Source organism: Gopherus flavomarginatus, chromosome 10 (assembly GCF_025201925.1).
Source record: "Gopherus flavomarginatus isolate rGopFla2 chromosome 10, rGopFla2.mat.asm, whole genome shotgun sequence".
Classification (NCBI taxonomy): Eukaryota; Metazoa; Chordata; order Testudines; family Testudinidae; genus Gopherus; species Gopherus flavomarginatus.
Window position 1 is genome coordinate 43,382,165 of NC_066626.1, and position 18,355 is coordinate 43,400,519.

The following is an 18,355-nucleotide window of genomic DNA, read 5'->3' on the forward strand; positions in this document are numbered from 1 at the left end:
GCTTAGTAGAACATGTGAAAAGGAATACAAAATTATAATCTTAAAAATATTGTAAAAAGGAATCCAGTTTCTGTACATTATATTTCCATTCTCATTAAAATCATTTCCATATAATTGGATTTGTGTCCTCATTACATTTATGTTAGAACTCTCATTATTATATTTTACCATGAAAATGAGTGATTCCATCGTTAGTGGTTTGTATTTTTCTGTGACTTGTAGGCACAGGAACTGATTTTCCATTGGTCTTGCACCTGTGCAAGCTAAGTGCAAAAAGCTACTGATATGGCAGCATTTTACATACATTTTGCACAGTTGTAAATGAGTGTACCAAATGCAAGGTAGTACAGAATCAGGCCCATAGGGTAAAGATTGTCAGCTGGTGTTATCTGGAATCGATGGAGCTACGCTGATTTACACTGACTGAGAATTCAACTTTATAGCATCTACTACTGTACCATGACCTTTTCAGTAGTCCTAAAACTGACTGGACTGCTGTTCCATTTTTCCTGCTATACATACATGCTCTGGAATAGAAAGTTTCATAAAGATCATCGACTAACAACACAGAATACTCAACTTAACTGAAGTAATGCAGCATTCTATGACTAATATTAAGTAAAAAAAGAGATAAAGATGTTCTTACCTGATCCTTGCTGAAAGTTACCATGCCCTGGTAAGCAGCATCAGCAGAGGCAAATATGTGGGGGGGATTAGATGACCGCTTCACACCATGGTAAAGCTTGGAAAACTAAATGAAAAAGAAATCTGTCAAAATAAATTGTTCACCCTGTGAAATCAGTGATGTTGCGAAGGATGGTCTGGTGATTAGGATGCTGCCTGGAAAGATGGAAAATTCCCTTATGTGCTGCCAACTTTCTCTGTGATCTTGAGCAAGTCACTTTGTCTGTCTGTGTCTCAGCTCCCCATCTGTAAAATGGGGATAATAGCACTTCCCCCCAGAGGGTGTTGTGTGGGTAAATATATTAGAGATTGTGAGGGCTCAGATACTTTGGTGATGGGGGGGCACATAAGCTAGATAGAGATGTTCCCCACAGAGTAATGTTTTAAAGCAATTTACAATATTTTTAAGTCCTATTTAAAATATATTTTTATGGTTTTCGGTGACCAAGACTCCTAACCATTTATGGGCCTTTTCTTTCTTGTACCTCTTCAGTTTTACAATCTACAGCAAGTACTGTCCTCATCTTGGTGTTTCTCTTACCTGTGGAGAATATATGCTGAGATTCTGGAAAGGGTTTAAGGCTATTAAAATGTCTCCAACATAAGTATAAATTTGTAGATCAACATAACGCTTCTGAAGTTGATGGATAATTGTATCCTAGGATTATAAGAAGTTTGACAGTTAAGAAATATTTTTCCAGATAGCAAGATTCATTGTAAATATATTGAGAACACTGAGTAATAACTGATTATCTTAAATGTTATTTGTCATTTATGTCAAACAATGACCTCACAAAACCAAACCAATATTTTCATAACCTCATGCATTTCTCTACAGTATTTCAACAAAAACAAATTAAAAGCAATAACCCCCCCCCTTTTTTTTAATAGTTTATGTTGTTATGCCTGCCAGAGAAGCAAACACTTAACGCAGTAAATGACCACATAGGTTATCGGATTGGGAGGGGTGGGGGAAGGGGGTTTCATTGCCATACTTGTGTGTAAACTGTCACTTAATTTTTGTAATTTGACTCTTCATGCTCATGAGTCCATTATAGAACAAAAAGGAACATAAAACAACAACATAATTTTTCAAGTATTACTCCATACATTTGTTTTAAATGGGAACCCAGCACATTTTTATATTATATGTTGTTCCTGTTGGAATACAAGTTAAGGTTCCCCCAAGCTAAAATTAACAGGTTCTCTGCACATATGTGGTGTATAAAACTTGGAGATTATATGTATGGGTTTATCACTGTTTTCATAATAGAGTCTTTATTATCTGTAGCTGGGACATTCCTTAAATACATTATTGGTTTTGAAGAAAAATTATTCTAATCCTGGTTTTTGAGGCTAAGCTTCAATTTTTTTTGCAAATAGAAAATAATTTAAACTAGCATCATCCATCATTCAGTTCTTCTGTGTTATAGGTTTTACTGAAACTGCTTTTATATCACTGCGGAGAATATAAATGAACTTGTGATAGCAGATCAGAATCACGTGTGGAACAGTTATTCTTTTATGCCAAGACAATGAACAATTAATTTTGTGACATGATGACACTGTTAGAATAAAACCTATAAAGCAGAAGCAAGCAATACATGTGATATAATGGTCAGGGCTGAGAAACTGAGGCCTGAATGGTACAGTACCTCATCTAGAACCTCTAGGTTTACTAGATCATCATCTAGAGAGTATTTGTCAGCCGCATCCACACGATAAGGTCTTCTAGTGTGTATTCGTTCATACCTGCAGGTGTGTTAACAGAGTATCAGTGTTAAAACACTATTCTAAAAAATGCATCTAGTGAGAGGCAATAATAATTAACTTAGCGGGTGATCTTTTCAAACAGAAAACAGGCACACTCTCTAAACTACTTACCTTGGAGCATTTTGAGGGAATATTTTTAAATAAATGCATCAGCTAGAAGCTCAGCATAACTCCCATATTTTTTCCTTCACAATATTTAACCCATATTTTTTTAGCAATGCTCTCAGGTGAAGGATTATCTGTTGGCAGGCTGTCTCTGAATATAATAGAAATCTATCAAAATACCCTCCCTTTCTTTCCCACCTCCTCGTCACAAGAAGTTAGTTCCATGTAAACATTAATAAATTACCAGTTCATCTAATTAAGTATTTTTTTTTAGGAACTTTAGTTATTCCAACTACTGGGGCTACAACAAACAAGAAAGAGTACAATGTACTTCTCATTACCTTGGCGTTTGCCAGTGCATCTCCTCAGATGACCCTGGACCTGGTCCAGAACAACATTTTTGAACCACAACTGCCATCAGACTTTAAATTGTATGGATGTTCAGTCAGCTTCTCCTCAGAGATTTAATCAGAGTCTTTAAACCACCCAGTTAGAAGCGGAGACAAACTTCCCATAACCCCTTTATAATCTGATTACACTGAAGGAATCTTTGAAAAAGCTGGTGTATTTTTTTAAATGACACATTACATTTTATAAAGAAATAGAGACAAACTAAGGGTGTATGAAATGTCTTCCACAGAGGAGGTGATAGATGAACACAGTGTAAACACGACCATGTTTTTCTTTACAACAAACATAATCAAAGCATAGCAGGAGGACACCCACTGAGATCCAGCAGCATCCTGCTGGGTTACACTAAGCATTGATCCTCAGTGACAGCTCCTGACAGATTGCTGCTGCATTGGTTGCCATGTACAAAGTAGGAATCACATGATAACACATTCCTAACCAATGATAATGGTACATCAGGTAGGTAGGACAATATTAGCATGCTTCTGTTGACACCGCAGATTATGTTGCGTATACATAATATGGAAGGTTGATGTGCAAAGAAAAAGATACTAGGTCTTTTTTCCCCTGCATCTACAACTACTGACTTTTGAAAATCATGTTTCAAAAAGAAACATAAGGATCCTTGATCACCACAAACCCCCAACACACATGCAGTTCCAAACTTAAGTTTTTCCTAGACAACAAGCTAACATAAGGTCAGGTGCAGAAGAATTATTGATCAAAATTAGCCTTTTAGCCAAGAGGGAGGAGGTAGAGACATTTAACTACAGGGGCACCCTGACAAATGCAGATTACTTTAAAGGATCTTGTTTCTTGGGGGTTTTTTTTGTTTGTTTTTTTACTTCTTTTCATTGTTTAGTTTTGGCTACTTAGTGCACTGCAATTCTATAGATTTATTTGAACTCTGATTATGTAAAATAGAGTGAGGATACAGTTGTTTCATAGACTCATAGGTCAGAAGGGACCAATATGATCATCTAGTCTGACCTCCTGCACAAGGCAGGCCACAGAACCCTACCCATCCACTTTTATAACAACCCCTAACCCAGGACTGAGTTATTGAAATCCTCAAAATTGGTTTGAAGACCTCAAGCTGCAGAGAATCCACCAGCAAGCGACCCATGCCCAACGCTGCAGGGGAAGGCGAAAAACTTCCAGGGCCCCTGCCAATCCGCCCTGGAGGAAAATTCCTTCCCGACCCCAAATATGGCGATCAGCTAAACCCTGAGCATGTGGGCAAGACTCACCAGCCAGCACCCAAGAAGGAATTCTCTGCAGTAACTCAGTTCCCATCCCATCCAACATCTCCCCGCAGACCATTGAGCAGACTTATCTGGTGATAATCCAAGATCAATTGCCCAAATTAAACTATCTTATCATAACATCCCCTCCATATACTTATCAAGCTTAGTCTTAAAGCCAGAAAAGTCTTTTGCCCCCACTACTTCCCTCGGAAGGCTGTTCCAGAACTTCACTCCCCTAATGGTTAGAAGCCTTCGTCTAATTTCAAGTCTAAACTTCCTTATATCCAGTTTGTACCCATTCGTCCTCGTGCCTACATTAGTACTAAACTTAAATAATTCCTCTCCCTCCCTAACGTTAACCCCCCTGATATATTTATATAGAGCAAGCATATCCCCCCGCAGCCTTCTTTTGGCCAGGCTAAACAAGCCAAGCTCTTTGAGTCTGCTTTCATAAGGCAGGTTTTCCATTCCTCGGATCATCCTAGTAGCCCGTCTCTGGACCTGTTCCAGTTTGAATTGATCCTTCTTGAACATGGGACACCAGAACTGCACACAATATTCCAGATGGGGTCTCACCAGCGCCTTATATAATGGTACTAACACCTCCTTATCCTTGCTGGAAATACCTCGCCTGATGCATCCTAAAATCGCATTTGCTTTTTTAACAGCCGTATCGCATTGGCGGCTCATAGTCATCCTGCTATCAACCAATACCCCAAGGTCCTTCTCCTCCTCTGTCGCTTCCAACTGATGCGTCCCCAACGTATATCTAAAATTCTTATTATTAATCCCTAAGTGCATGACCTTGCACTTTTCACTGTTGTATTTCATCCTATTACTATTACTCCAGTTTACAAGGTGGTCCAGATCTTCCTAAGTATCCCTGTCCTTCTCCGTGTTAGCAATACCCCCCAGCTTTGTGTCATCTGCAAACTTTATTAGCACATTCCCGCTCTTTGTGCCAAGGTCAGTAATAAAAAGGTTAAATAAGATCGGTCCCAAAACCGATCCTTGAGGGACGCCACTAGTGACCTCCTTCCAGCCTGACAGTTCACCTTTCAATACGACCCGCTGGAGTCTCGCTTTTAACCAGTTCCTTATCCACCTTGCAACTTTCATATTCATCCCCATCTTTTCCAATTTAACTAACAGTTCCCCATGTGGAACCGTGTCAAACGCCTTTCTGAAATCGAGGTAAATTATATCTACCGCATTTCCTTTATCTAAGTAATCCGTCACCTTCTCAAAGAAGGAGATCAGATTGGTTTGGCACGATCTACCTTTAGTAAATCCATGTTGCAATTCGTCCCAATTACTATTGACCTCTATGTCCTTAACTACTTTCTCCCTTAAAATTTTTTCCAAGACCTTACATACTACAGACGTCAAGCTAACAGGCCTATAATTACCCGGATCACTTTTATTCCCTTTCTTAAAAATAGGAACTACGTCAGCAATCCTCCAGTCGTAGGGCACAACCCCCGAGTTTATCGATTGCTTAAAAATTCTTGCTAACAGGCTTGCAATTTCATGCGCCAGTTCCTTTAATATCCTCAGATGGAGATTGTCCGGGCCCTCCGATTTTGTCCATTAAGCTGTTCAAGTTTGGCCTCTACCTCAGTTGCGGTAATATCCACCTCCATATCCACATTCCCGTTTATCATCCCTCCATCATCGCTAAACTCCTCACTAGTCTTATTAAAAACTGAGGCAAAGTACTTATTTAGATATTGGGCCATGCCTAGATTATTCTTAACCTCCATTCCATCCTCAGTGTATAGCGGCCCCACTTCTTCTTTCTTTGTTTTCTTCTTATTTATGTGGCTGTAGAACCTTTTACTATTGGTTTTGATTCCCTTTGCAAGGTCCAGTTCAATGCGGCTTTTAGCCTTCCTCACTTTATCCCTACATGTTCTGACCTCACCAAGGTAGCTTCCTTGCTAATCCCACCTTTCTTCCACTCCCTGTAAGCTTTCTGCTTTTTTCTAATCCCCTCTCTGAGTTGCTTGCTCATCCAGTTTGGCCTACAACTCCTGCCCATGGTTTTTTTCCCCTTTCTTGGGATGCAGGCTTCCGATAGTCTCTGCAGCTGTGACTTAAAGTAATTCCAGGCCTCCTCCGCATTTAAATCCACAAGTTCCTCCATCCAATCCACTTCCCTAATTAATTTCCTTAACTCTTTAAAATTAGCCCTCGAGAAGTCAAAAACCCTAATCCCAGATCTACATTTGTTTATCCTTCCATCTAGTTTGAACTGAATCAGCTCATGATCACTCGAACCAAGGTTGTCCCCTACCACCATTTCTTCTATGAGGTCCTCACTGCTCACCAACACCAAATCTAAAATGGCATCCCCTCTTTTAGGTGCTTCAACTATTTGATGAAGAAATCCATCCGCTATCACATCCAGAAAAAATCTGACCCTTATTATTCTTGCAAGTACTCGTCCTCCAGTCTATATCCAGGAAGTTGAAGTCCCCCATAATCACACATTTCCCCTTTGTGTTTACTTCATTAAAGACATTAAAGAGGTCTCTATCCATATCCCAATCCGATCCCGGCGGTCTGTAGCACACCCCAAGCACTATCTCAGGGGAAGCTCTAGTTGCTTTTTTACCCAGTGTGATTTTTGCCCAGACAGACTCTGTCTTATCCATTCCATCGCTTCTTATTTTGCTACATTTAATTTCATCATTGATGTACAAGGCTACTCCACCACCTTTGCCTTTCTTCCTGTCTTTTCTAAACAGCACATAGCCTTCAATACCCGTGCTCCAGTCATGAGTACTATTCCACCAGGTTTCGGTAATCCCTATAATATCCGGCTTCACTTCCTGCACTAATAACTCCAGTTCCTCCATCTTGTTACCTAGGCTCCTTGCATTAGTGTACAGACCTTTTAATTTTCGGCGTTTGGTGTCAGTGACATTCTTTCCCCCGTCGTGCACAAACTTTCTACCACCAGCATCACCTGTTACTCTGGTTTCTACTCCACTATTCCTCCTTGGATCAAATCTTGGGGCCGCAAGGGTATCCCCGCTCACTTTGTTTACTTCCCTCTCCAGGTTATATTCTGGCGTGGAGATCTCCCGAACATCTCCCAACCATCTCCCCCAACTTCCTAGTTTAAAGCCCTCTTGATGAGGTTGGCGAGCCTCCATCCTAGAATTCTATTTCCCTCCTTGCTGAGATGAAGTCCATCCTGAGCGAACAGTTGTCTATCCGTAAATGCTTCCCAGTGACTGTACATCCCAAAGCCCTCCTTATAATACCACTCCCTGAGCCATCTGTTGATCGCCATAATCTTGTCAGTCCTTCGTCACCCCGCTCTAGGAACCGGCAAAATCCCACTGAAGATCACCTGGGCCTCGATGTCTTTAAGCCTCTTCCCCAGTCTGGCATAGTCCTCCTTGATACAGTCCAGCGAGTAACTAGCCGTGTCATTCGTTCCCACATGAAGGATAATCAACGGATTCTTTCCCGCTCCCGCTAAGATCGTATTCAGCCTCAAGTCCACATCCTGTATCTTAGCCCCTGATCACTCGAACCAAGGCTGTCCCCTACCACCATTTCTTCTACGAGGTCCTCACTGCTCACCAAAACCAAATCTAAAATGGCATCCCCTCTCGTAGGTACTTCAACTACTTGATGAAGAAATCCATCCGCTATCACATCCAGAAAAATCTGACCCCTATTATTCTTGTAAGCACTCGTCCTCCAGTCTATATCCGGGAAGGTGAAGTCTCCCATAATCACACATTTCCCCTTTGTGTTTACTTCATTAAAGACATTAAAGAGGTCTCTATCCATATCCAAATCAGATCCCGGTGGTCTATAGCACACCCCGAGCACTATCTCAGGGGAAGCTCTAGTTGCTTTTTTACCCAGTGTGATTTTTGCCCAGACAGACTCTGTCTTATCCATTCCATCGCTTCTTATTTCATAGACTCATAGACTCATAGACTCTAGGACTGGAAGGGACCTCGAGAGGTCATCGAGTCCAGTCCCCTGCCCTCATGGCAGGACCAAATATTGTCTAGACCATCCCTGATAGACATTTATCTAACCTACTCTTAAATATCTCCAGAGATGGAGATTCCACAACTTCCCTAGGCAATCTATTCCAGTGTTTAACTACCCTGACAGTTAGGAACTTTTTCCTAATGTCCAACCTAAATCTCCCTTGCTGCAGTTTAAGCCCATTGCTTCTTGTTCTATCATTGGAGGCTAAGGTGAACAAGTTTTCTCCCTCCTCCTGATGACACCCTTTTAGATACCTGAAAACTGCTATCATGTCCCCTCCCAGTCTTCTCTTTTCCAAACTAAACAAACCCAATTCCTTCAGCCTTCCTTCATAGGTCATGTTCTCAAGACCTTTAATCATTCTTGTTGCTCTTCTCTGGACCCTCTCCAATTTCTCCACATCTTTCTTGAAATGTGGTGCCCAGAACTGGACACAATACTCCAGTTGAGGCCTAACCAGCGCAGAGTAAAGCGGAAGAATGACTTCTTACAGTTAATCTCATCATTGATGTACAAGGCTACTCCACCACCTTTGCCTTTCTTCCTGTCTTTTCTAAACAGCACACAGCCTTCAATACCTGTACTCCAGTCATGAGTACTATTCCACCAGGTTTCTGTTATCCCTATAATATCCGGTTTCACTTCCTGCACCAATAGCTCCAGTTCCTCCATCTTGTTACCTAGGCTCCTCGCATTAGTGTACAGACATTTTAATTTTTGGCATTTGGCGTCAGTGACACTCTTTCCCCCGTCGTGCACAGACCTTCTACCACCAGCATCACCCATTACTCTGGTTTCTACTCCACTATTCCTCCTTGGATCAATTCTTTGGTCCGCAAGGGTATCCCCTCTCACTTTGTTTACTTCCCTCTCCAGGTTATATTCTGGCGTGGAGATCTCCTGAGCATCTCCCAACCATCTCCCCCAACTTCCTAGTTTAAAGCTCTCTTGATGAGGTTGGCGAGCCTCCATCCTAGAATTCTATTTCCCTCCTTACTTAGATGAAGTCCATCCTGAGCGAACAGTTGTCTATCCGTAAACGCTTCCCAATGACCGTACATCCCAAAGCCCTCCTTCAGCAGCAATGGAAAAAACCCACCAAAATACTCACACAATTTTCTTGAGACAGTCTTATTTATATTTTTCATCCTATGTTTCCATACAATCTAGTGGCTTAATATGCTGCTGCTATACATAACCAAGAAATGACACATGGAGAGAATGAACAGGAAGTGATAAATTAATAATTACCATAATGGGTGTCATTTCCTGTGGACAGCCTGGATAAGACATGTATTAGTTGAAACTCCCATCAAAGGGAACTTGTTACTTTCTGTTTTTTCCTGTGTTTATTTTTTTTTAAAGGTGATATTTAGAGATTTACATTCATAATGATGGGTCAGATCCTCAGCTGGTGTAAATCAAAGGAGCTGATTTGGCCCATCATTGTTGTTTTCTTGATTGTTTTTGGTTTAAGCTTAAATCCAGGGTCTCTAATTAAGTTGCAGAGAAGGATGTCATCATGAGTGATCAGGTCCCTCCAAACACAGGAATATTCATTAATCTAGAAGTAGAAAGAATATTTTAATATCAGTTCCTTTATCACCCTTGAGTTGCACCAGGCAAAATTATTATCAGAAAGGATGATGGAAGGAAACATCCATTTTCAGACATTATTGAAGTGAAAGATTGCAGGACCGATTTCAAATCACAGCAAATTTGCAAGTACTTTGGATGTGCCTATGTTTATAACATAGTTGCAGGGAGGAGGTTACATTCATACCTAAGCATCTCCAATTGCAGAGTGGCTTTGTAAATTAATCTGTTATCTGATTATATATTAAATTCCAACTGTTTGTTTTCCCTATGCGATAAACAAGTCAGTTTTACTACTGGAAACTTTCTTTTTATCCTATATAAACAAATGAGTAAAGAAACTATTCTTAATCAAACATAAGGAAAACAAAGACTTTTTGAATATATATATTTTCCTGTGCTTAATTCATTTTCTTAAGTACATGATTAGGAGGAGGACATTAGGAGCATAATATCACAGTAGCTTCAGATCTCCTGCTGACCTCTTCAATTTTCTATTGATCCTATGGCCTGCAGATATGTTGACAGTGAGAAGTAGAAGGAATGCAAATAGTAATACTTCATGGTTTTACCAATGTCAGCCCTCTGCAGTTAATATATTACCTAAAAATATATTACCAAAAAGCTGAGGAAATCAATCTTTAATTAGGAACAGTCATCAACATATTTTTATGCACAAGTTAAAAATCAGCGACAACTATTCTTGGTTTTGTGATATATATATACGTGTGTGTGCACGCGCACCTATGTATGAAAATAAACAAAAGAACACTGACATAGGGCATTGGTGGCAGCAGCATAGGGAAGGATTATTTGATCGTTTGGAAAAGAAAATATAAAGGGGTCACATGGCCCAAAGAAGAAGACACCCTCACTGACATCTCCAAAGTCAGGAAAAAGGCAGAGTGGACCGAAGATTTTCATCCATATAGTGTCTGGAAGCACCGACCACCCTCTCAAATTCCATCAGAGTTCCTCTTTCTTGGCCTAAACACTCCTGGTGCAATAAAACATATCATAGTTTTTACTTCATTCATATTTTATCTAGGACCAACATAGGAACAAACAGTTTCTGCACAAAAGAGGTGGAGGAAAAACAAAGAGTCTAAACTCCTAGTTCACCCTTTCTTACGTTATTGTCATCTGAAAGCAAACACAGGATTGGTCCTGGACTAAGACTTTGCAAGGAAAATATTGAACACAATGGGAAGAATTAACTCTGACTCTCTCACTGACCTTAATGACAGTCATAATGGAAGCACTGACACAACCTTAAATGTAATGTCACAAATTTTGGCCTGGCTATAATAAAAATCTGTGTGAGCTCCAGCGTAAGTATGTAGTATGTAATCAGGCTGGGAATCAGTAGTTTCCTTACCCACAATAGTTTTCAGTTTCTTGTCTTTTAACTCCTTCCCTTGATATTTATACAGATGATGTGTGGAAGAGTTGCATTTAACCCACATTAAATCCTGCACATTTTACAATCTGAGCACTACTTTTGGTTTTGCTTGCCATAATTATCTGTGTCCTACCTCATGCACAGAGGAAACTACAAGCTCGATGCAATCAAATTCTTTACAGTTAATTGATTTCAAAACTGAATGCAAGCTGCCAAAGTAGCTGGCTGTTTGTAAGACCTTCCCCTTCTCTGGCACGCTCCTGCACTAATGAAACTGGCTAACTACAATGCACAGGGCTGCCAGGCCAGTGCAGTCCTGGTCCTGATATTTGACCTGCTAGCACTTCTGAACCTGCTGTCTGTCTGCATTCTTTTAACTTTAGTTAGCAAGCTTTTAGACTTGCCTCCTTCCCCAGGGACAAATTTACAATCTCTCATTAAGGGCAAGAGGATTCATCACCAGGTTCCACCAGCTTCTACCACAGAGAGAGCCCACAAAGGAGGGTTCCCAGTAATGGAAAGCCTGCTAGAGTAGGCAGCAGTATCACCAAACACCTGCAACTTCCCCTCCTTTGGAGAGTTCACAACTGACCAGTGCATCCCCCAAAATGGGCTGCAGTGGGCAAGGAGAGGATGCAGACAGGGTGGCTGTGGCATGGGACAGATTCAGCATATTTCTTTGGCAATCTTCTTCAGTGGGTCTCCTATGGCAGGTAACCAACTGCAGCTTAAAGCTTCCCTCCCTCTGGAAAGAGTATTGGGGAGTGTAGTGGTGTGGCTGGAGCGGTGCCCCCCACCACTGAGTGTCTCGCAGGGGAAAGGGAGGGGGGAAGAAGTCTTTATTTCTGGTGTCCATGGAGGCAAATTGTGATCCACTGGCTCACTGTTGCCTCTTCAGTCTCATCCCCTTCTGGGTAGCTTCAGCCTCAAAATGTTCTGCAACAAAATGCAAACCTAACTCCATACTGGGCCATCCCCCAGTCTTCCAGGACAGCGTTCCTGCCCTTTCCTTCAGGCTTTCTTCCCAAATAATCTTTGATTCGTGCATTGCTCATTCCTTGGGGTCTGACATTCCTGCCCAGTGGCTGCTCCAGTAATCATGCCTGTCTGTCTGCAACTCTGCAAGTGAAGCTCCCTTCGGGCAGAGGGGCAGAGCTCTGCCCTCCTTCCTGACCAGTCAACCCTGAACTGAGTCAGGCTTTCCTTTTATTGCCCTCCAGGCTTGGAATTGGCTTCAGGTATAGCAGGCGGGGCTAGCTGAGCCCACAGGCTCTTTTCAGGAGCTGCGCCAGGGTTTTTGGCGCCCTAGGCGGGGGTCCTTCCGTGCTCCCAGTTGTTGGCTGCAATTCTACGGCGGGGGGGTCCTTCCGTGGCTCCTGGTCTTTGGGGCACTTTGGCAGCAGGTCCTGGAGCGAGTGAAGGACCCGCCGAAGAATTGCCACCGAAGACCCGGAGCGCGGAAGGACTCCCCGCCGCCGAACTGCCGCCGAGGGTGGCAAAATGCTGTCCCCCCAAATCCTAGTGCCCTAGGCGATCGCCTAGGTCACCTAAATGGAAGCGCCAACCCTGGCTCTTCTTCATCTTTTCTCTGATGGTACAGGGCCCCATCTCAGGAGGGTATAATTTGTGTGTCAGCATAGATGGGGGGAATTAAATCTGACAAAGGGTTAATTTTTCTGCTAATGGTTCTCTCTCTCTCAGACAGGCACATGGCAAAGCTCTGTCTTCGCATTAAGACAGGGCAGCCCAATAGGGATCAAATAAGAACCCATCCACTCAGACGCTAAATCTTCACTTTCATGAGAAGGTGAGCTGGCCAGAAACTGGCAGAACAAATTGCCTGACTGGTCCTCCTGAAGGGAAGAACTATTGGTAGAGGGGAGCACAGACTCTCTAGATAGCAGAAAAACAGCAGAGAGAGTAGAGAGCCAGGTCTGGAGTGAGGCTCCTTAAAGCCTCTGTTAATCTGAGAACCAGCCATTTTGAACCATGACCATTTTGGATTTGCCCAACACTAATTTGTGACCATCAACCTGATTCTTCCAGACTGCAGTTCAGCCATTAGTAACCCTTGGGACTGCTACAAAAGACCACTGCTTTTGTCAACTTTAACCACTGTGATGGTTGATTGACAGGGTTAGCAAAATAGACAGGTAGCAATGGATTAACAGAGTTGCCCCATATTAACTTCCTCTGAGAATCAGCCAGATGCTATTAAGGGACTTAAGAACTGAAGCATACCTCAGCTACAGATGACATCCACTACCTTTTCACCTTACATCATTAGCATTCTAGAGAGGGCCCTCTAAGGTTCTTTTCTGTTACTCTTCTATTTCATCACAATAGTATAATTTGAAGTGTTTTTGTTGCACAATACCTAAAATTTTGAGGGCTGATTCAAGAGGATGCTCCCAAGTGAAGGTTAAAATACATATTCTAGTATTTTTTAAATTGTTTCTTAATTCTAGTATTTTTCAAAATGTGTTTTCCCTCACCAGGGCTTGCAATAACTCCCCCAAACCCAAAAAGCGGAAACTGCTCTTACCAAATTTGTATTCCTCCAGCTCACATATGACCACTCTCTGCTATTTTAGATTTGCTCCTGATTGCTGGACTGGGTACAATGATTTTTTATTTTAGGATTTCTTTTTAGTTGCTGCCTAAGAATTTTTAAGTATTTGAAATTTCAGAGGAAATTATTTTTTTTGGTGTTTTTCAACCAGTGGTTGACATTTTTCAAAATGTAAACAAAATATTTAATGCCCTTTTTTTTTTTGCATTTTCCAACCAATTCCACCCACAATTACTTGGCTGTTGGAAGTATTTCTCCACTCATTTTTTAGTTTTGAAAAAAATACCATGGAAGGATATGGTTCAGGGATAAATCCATATGAAGAAATCAAGAACTGGCAATCAGACTTAAGGAGACAGGAAAGAAGATAGAATTTTGAGATTCCCACTTTGAAGTTACTCTTCTAAATATAGCACAACAAAGTCTTTAAGGATTTTCCATGGATTTTAATTTGCTGTCTAGCTTAAATGATATTATGAAGTTCTAACATAGGTTTTTCCATTGTTTAAATTTTGAGCCAGCTACCAGCTCTGCCAAGTTTGGATGAGGTCCTGACATGTACAAAAGGATGAGGATAACATTTGATAGGGTTTATAGATGAATTCCACAATACATGCCCACTTTTTGCAGTACATATTGCCAGTGAAGTCAGCTCAAAGAGCAGTTTAACATTTAGGAGTATCAGGAAACAGCCTGCTGAAAATCAGTCTTGATGGTGGAATCTCTTGTGCCATGAATTAAACAAAAAACAACTGACCACAAAAATGAGTTCAAGACATAGAATATTAGGGTTGGAAGTGACCTCAGGAAGTTATCTAGTCCAACCCCCTGCTCAAAGGGGGACTAATCCCCAGGCAGCTTTTTACCCCAGTTCCCTAAATAGCCCCATCAAGGGTTGAATTCACAACTCCAGGTTTCGGAAGCCAATGCTCAAACCACTGAGCTATCCCTATTCCATGTTTTGAAAGGGAACAGCTCTCCCTTATAATCTCCCCTAATGGATTATCCAACATACCCAAATGCAATTTCACAAAAATATGTACCTGCTGGAACTGAGCAAGTGTTTTATTGTGAATGGAGAGTTTGCAGTATCCATAATCACTAATACTCCTCCCTTCTCTGAGCCTTCTAAAGGACAGAGAATAGACAGAAGTAGGCAATATGCAAGTTCTTCTTCATTAATATTTTTACAACTAAAAGTGTGCTGGGTGTCTAATAAAACAAGTAAAATACAAACTTCTGCCTCCAAGAGATTACAATCTAATTTTATAGACATAATGCAACAAGTGAAGACATTATCATAATAACCATTTCACCGGTGACTGAATTGAGGCACAGTGAAATTAAGCGATTTACCAAGATGACATATTGATTTAGTGACAAAATGAGGAAAAAAACTTGGTTATTCTAATTCCCTGTCCTATTTTTTTTTATTATAATGATTATGTATATAGTGTCTGAAATGTTCCATGCGAATCGATGAGGTCCCTGCCTGGAAAAATTTACAATCCAAATATAGCAAGACTGTGCCCTAACCACATTATTACCCACCCTCCTTTATTTATGGCACAGAGTATTTATGTCAGGAAGTCTTTACATACAAGTGTACAAGTGTGTACGGGAGCTCTGCTCATTTACTCCTGAACCATGCACCTATATTCTGTTACTGATACCCTTCACCGAATTTGAGTCCACCTCCCTTCCAGTTTTCCTCAGTTCATTACTATGTGGGGCTTGAGTCTATCAAAACAAACTCTATTCCTGTCCCGCATTCAGCACCAGGTTACTGTCTGTAGAAATATATTGAGTCCCTTCCCCAGCATCTCATATTCATTATGTAAGGCCAGGTTCATTAACAAGAGTTTGATACTGTCCTCTACATTTTCTGAAAAATGCTCCCTTCCTAGGGACATCTAAATCTTAATGGGTGCGAGATTATTCTGGCTCCCAAAATGGACTGCAAATTCATTTCCATTTGCTAAAATGTAATAATATATTTTGGCTCCAGGATAGAGAGAGAACTGGAAAAATGTAGCCTTGTTGGAACACTGGTAACTGAAACCCAGGATTCTGGCTTGTTGATTCTGCTTTCTGGACTTTTCCATATACATGATACACAATATTTTAAAATGAAAACATTCTGTAAATATTGTTATGGTAAAATACTGGTGATAATGAAATGTATGTGGATATTACTATTTAGCATATATATTGCAGTAGCATCTAGGAAACAAACAGCCCTATTGTGCTGGATGCTGTACAAACACACAGTAAATGACAGTGCCTGCCCCCAAGATCTTATTTGCTGGAGTTGGAGGAGATGGGGAAATAAAATTAATGACCAGAACTCATTTCCATGCAGTAGCGACACCTGATTTTGGGCTAAGGGTTTACTAAGCGAGAATAGAAGGGACAGGTCAAACACAAGACCAGAGTACTAAAGGAAGGGCAGAGGGTGAAATCCTGATTCCATTTAAGTCAATGACAAAACTTGCAGGATTTCTTCTAGAGAAACCAGGTCAGATCCTTGGCCCACAGTGGCATGAAGTAGTCAGAAACCTGCAATAGCAATGGTGATTCTCCCAGTGTTGGGCAAATCTCTCACTGGCATAGAGACAATCACAGCATGTGTGACTAAAATGCAACTGCACTCCAGTGATCTGTCTCCCAGGGTGGCCCATTGGGCTGTGAACACCTGAAGAGTTTTCGTCAGCGCAGAAGCAGCTCTGTTTAAGCCTGGGGATTGCATGGCATCCATCCACCCTAGGACCAGGGAAGTTAAAAAGATGACTTAGAGCCACTTTTCCTTTCCCTTTAGCTGCACTGACCCTAACTTGGCCACAACTACTGGTTTAGCCCTTTGTGTAAATAAATTCAAAGTAATGAATTAAACTGAGTTCATTTGAGAACGTGGCCCAGAGTTCTAGAATTTAGCTTTTGCATTTCTTCCTAATAATCTTTTTACAACTTTTTCTTTTAAATACAAATTTATGTAATGGTTAGAATTCTGCCAGTATGATTCTGATTCCATTTTCACCAGTATAAATCAAGAGTAATTCTATTGAAGTTAATTGAGCTAGACCAGTGTAAAATTGGTGAGTGAAATCACACTGGGGCCATAAGGATGTTCATCTGAGACTGTGAATTCCTTTCACAGCTCATTTACTAATAATGAAAAAGAGGAGGAGGATTTTATCCAAGGGAAACAGGTAGGTCTTTTGCTGCCTGTCACAGCCATCAGGGCTGGTTCTACTGTTTTTGCTGCCCCAAGCAGCGCACCAAATTGCCACCGCGGAGGCAGAGCCATCTGTGTGCCTTTAGGGCGGCAGGCTCATTTCCGTGGTGGCGGCAATTCGACGGCAGCTTCTGTCTTCAGCTGTCCGCAGTGGCGCAGCTTCTGTCTTCTGGCTGAAGACAGAAGCGGCCGCCAAATTGCCGCTGCCACGGAAACGCGCGTGCTGCCCTCAGGGCAGATGGACTGCCCCCGCCATACGCAGTGGCAATTTGGTGTGCTGCTTGGGGGCAAAAACACATGGACTGCCGCTTCTTGCAGATTGCCGCCCCAAGCACCTGCTTGAAATGCTGGTGCCTGGAGCCAGCCCTGACAGCCATGGTTCTAAAGATATGTTTACACAGCAAAAGCTGTGCACAAGCTCATCTACACGCAAGCTAACTTGAATCCAGCTAGTACAGGAAACAATAGCAGGAAAGACAGCACAGCCTGGGCTCCAGCCCAGGTAATGCAAGCCTAGCATGGATCCTGGGAATGAACTTGGCTTGCTCGCCTGTTCTGAAGCCCACACTGTGCTGTCTTCGATGCTATTACCCATACTAGTTGAAGTTAGTTCAGGTAGGCTAGCCCATGCTCAGCTTCTTCTGTGCAGAAACACTCTAGAGTTACTTCCCATTTTTAAACAAGGAAATTGACAGTGTGATAAACACCATGGAGACTAACAGCTTTGAGGTGAGCAAAATAATTTCACAGGAAACTGAAGATAAAGGCTGCAGGAACCATAATGGAAGAAAAGGACACAGGATCCTGATTTCTGCTTCCTTGCATCTAGATAAACCTCACTAACCAGAGTGTTCGATGCCACATAAAGAAGAGGTGGTCTTAGAGATAACATGGATCTGTTCCATTAAGGGTTTTATAGCTCATTATACATTTGAAATGAATCTGACAGCACACAAGGTTCCAGTGCAGGATGGGAAGCATGGGCCTAATAGATGGTCTTTGGTTTATACTTAGAAGTATTATTTACCAGTTGCAGCATCTTCATTAATTTCTTGCTTAGGTCTAGATAGCATGAGTTGCAATTGTCTAGCCTGGATGTGACAAATACATGAACTACTGAGGGCTAGGAATTTATCCAAGATAAAGATACAGAGTCTTATTAGCTGGAGATGGATGGAGCAGCTAACAGTAACTGACTGTGGCAAGCTGCCACCCCAATACACCTCGTTGTGGCCAGATGTGACTCAGTCCCCCCACATCGTTTGGCCAGGGCCTTCTCTGATTGTAGGAGTGCCTTGGCCTTCCAG

The 18,355-nt window shown here is 41.6% G+C and overlaps 1 protein-coding gene across 1 annotated transcript in view; it reads right to left on the reverse strand.

The window, feature by feature from the left end:
* MYO3B (myosin IIIB) overlaps window positions 1–18,355 on the reverse strand; it is a 390,911-nt gene that overhangs the window by 210,845 nt on the left and 161,711 nt on the right. The window contains exons 11-13 of the mRNA XM_050916262.1: window positions 2,340–2,436; window positions 1,226–1,342; window positions 647–751 (exon numbers count right to left, since the gene is read on the reverse strand). Coding sequence (XP_050772219.1) covers window positions 647–751; window positions 1,226–1,342; window positions 2,340–2,436 — 319 coding nt within the window. The remainder of the gene's footprint in view (window positions 1–646; window positions 752–1,225; window positions 1,343–2,339; window positions 2,437–18,355) is intronic.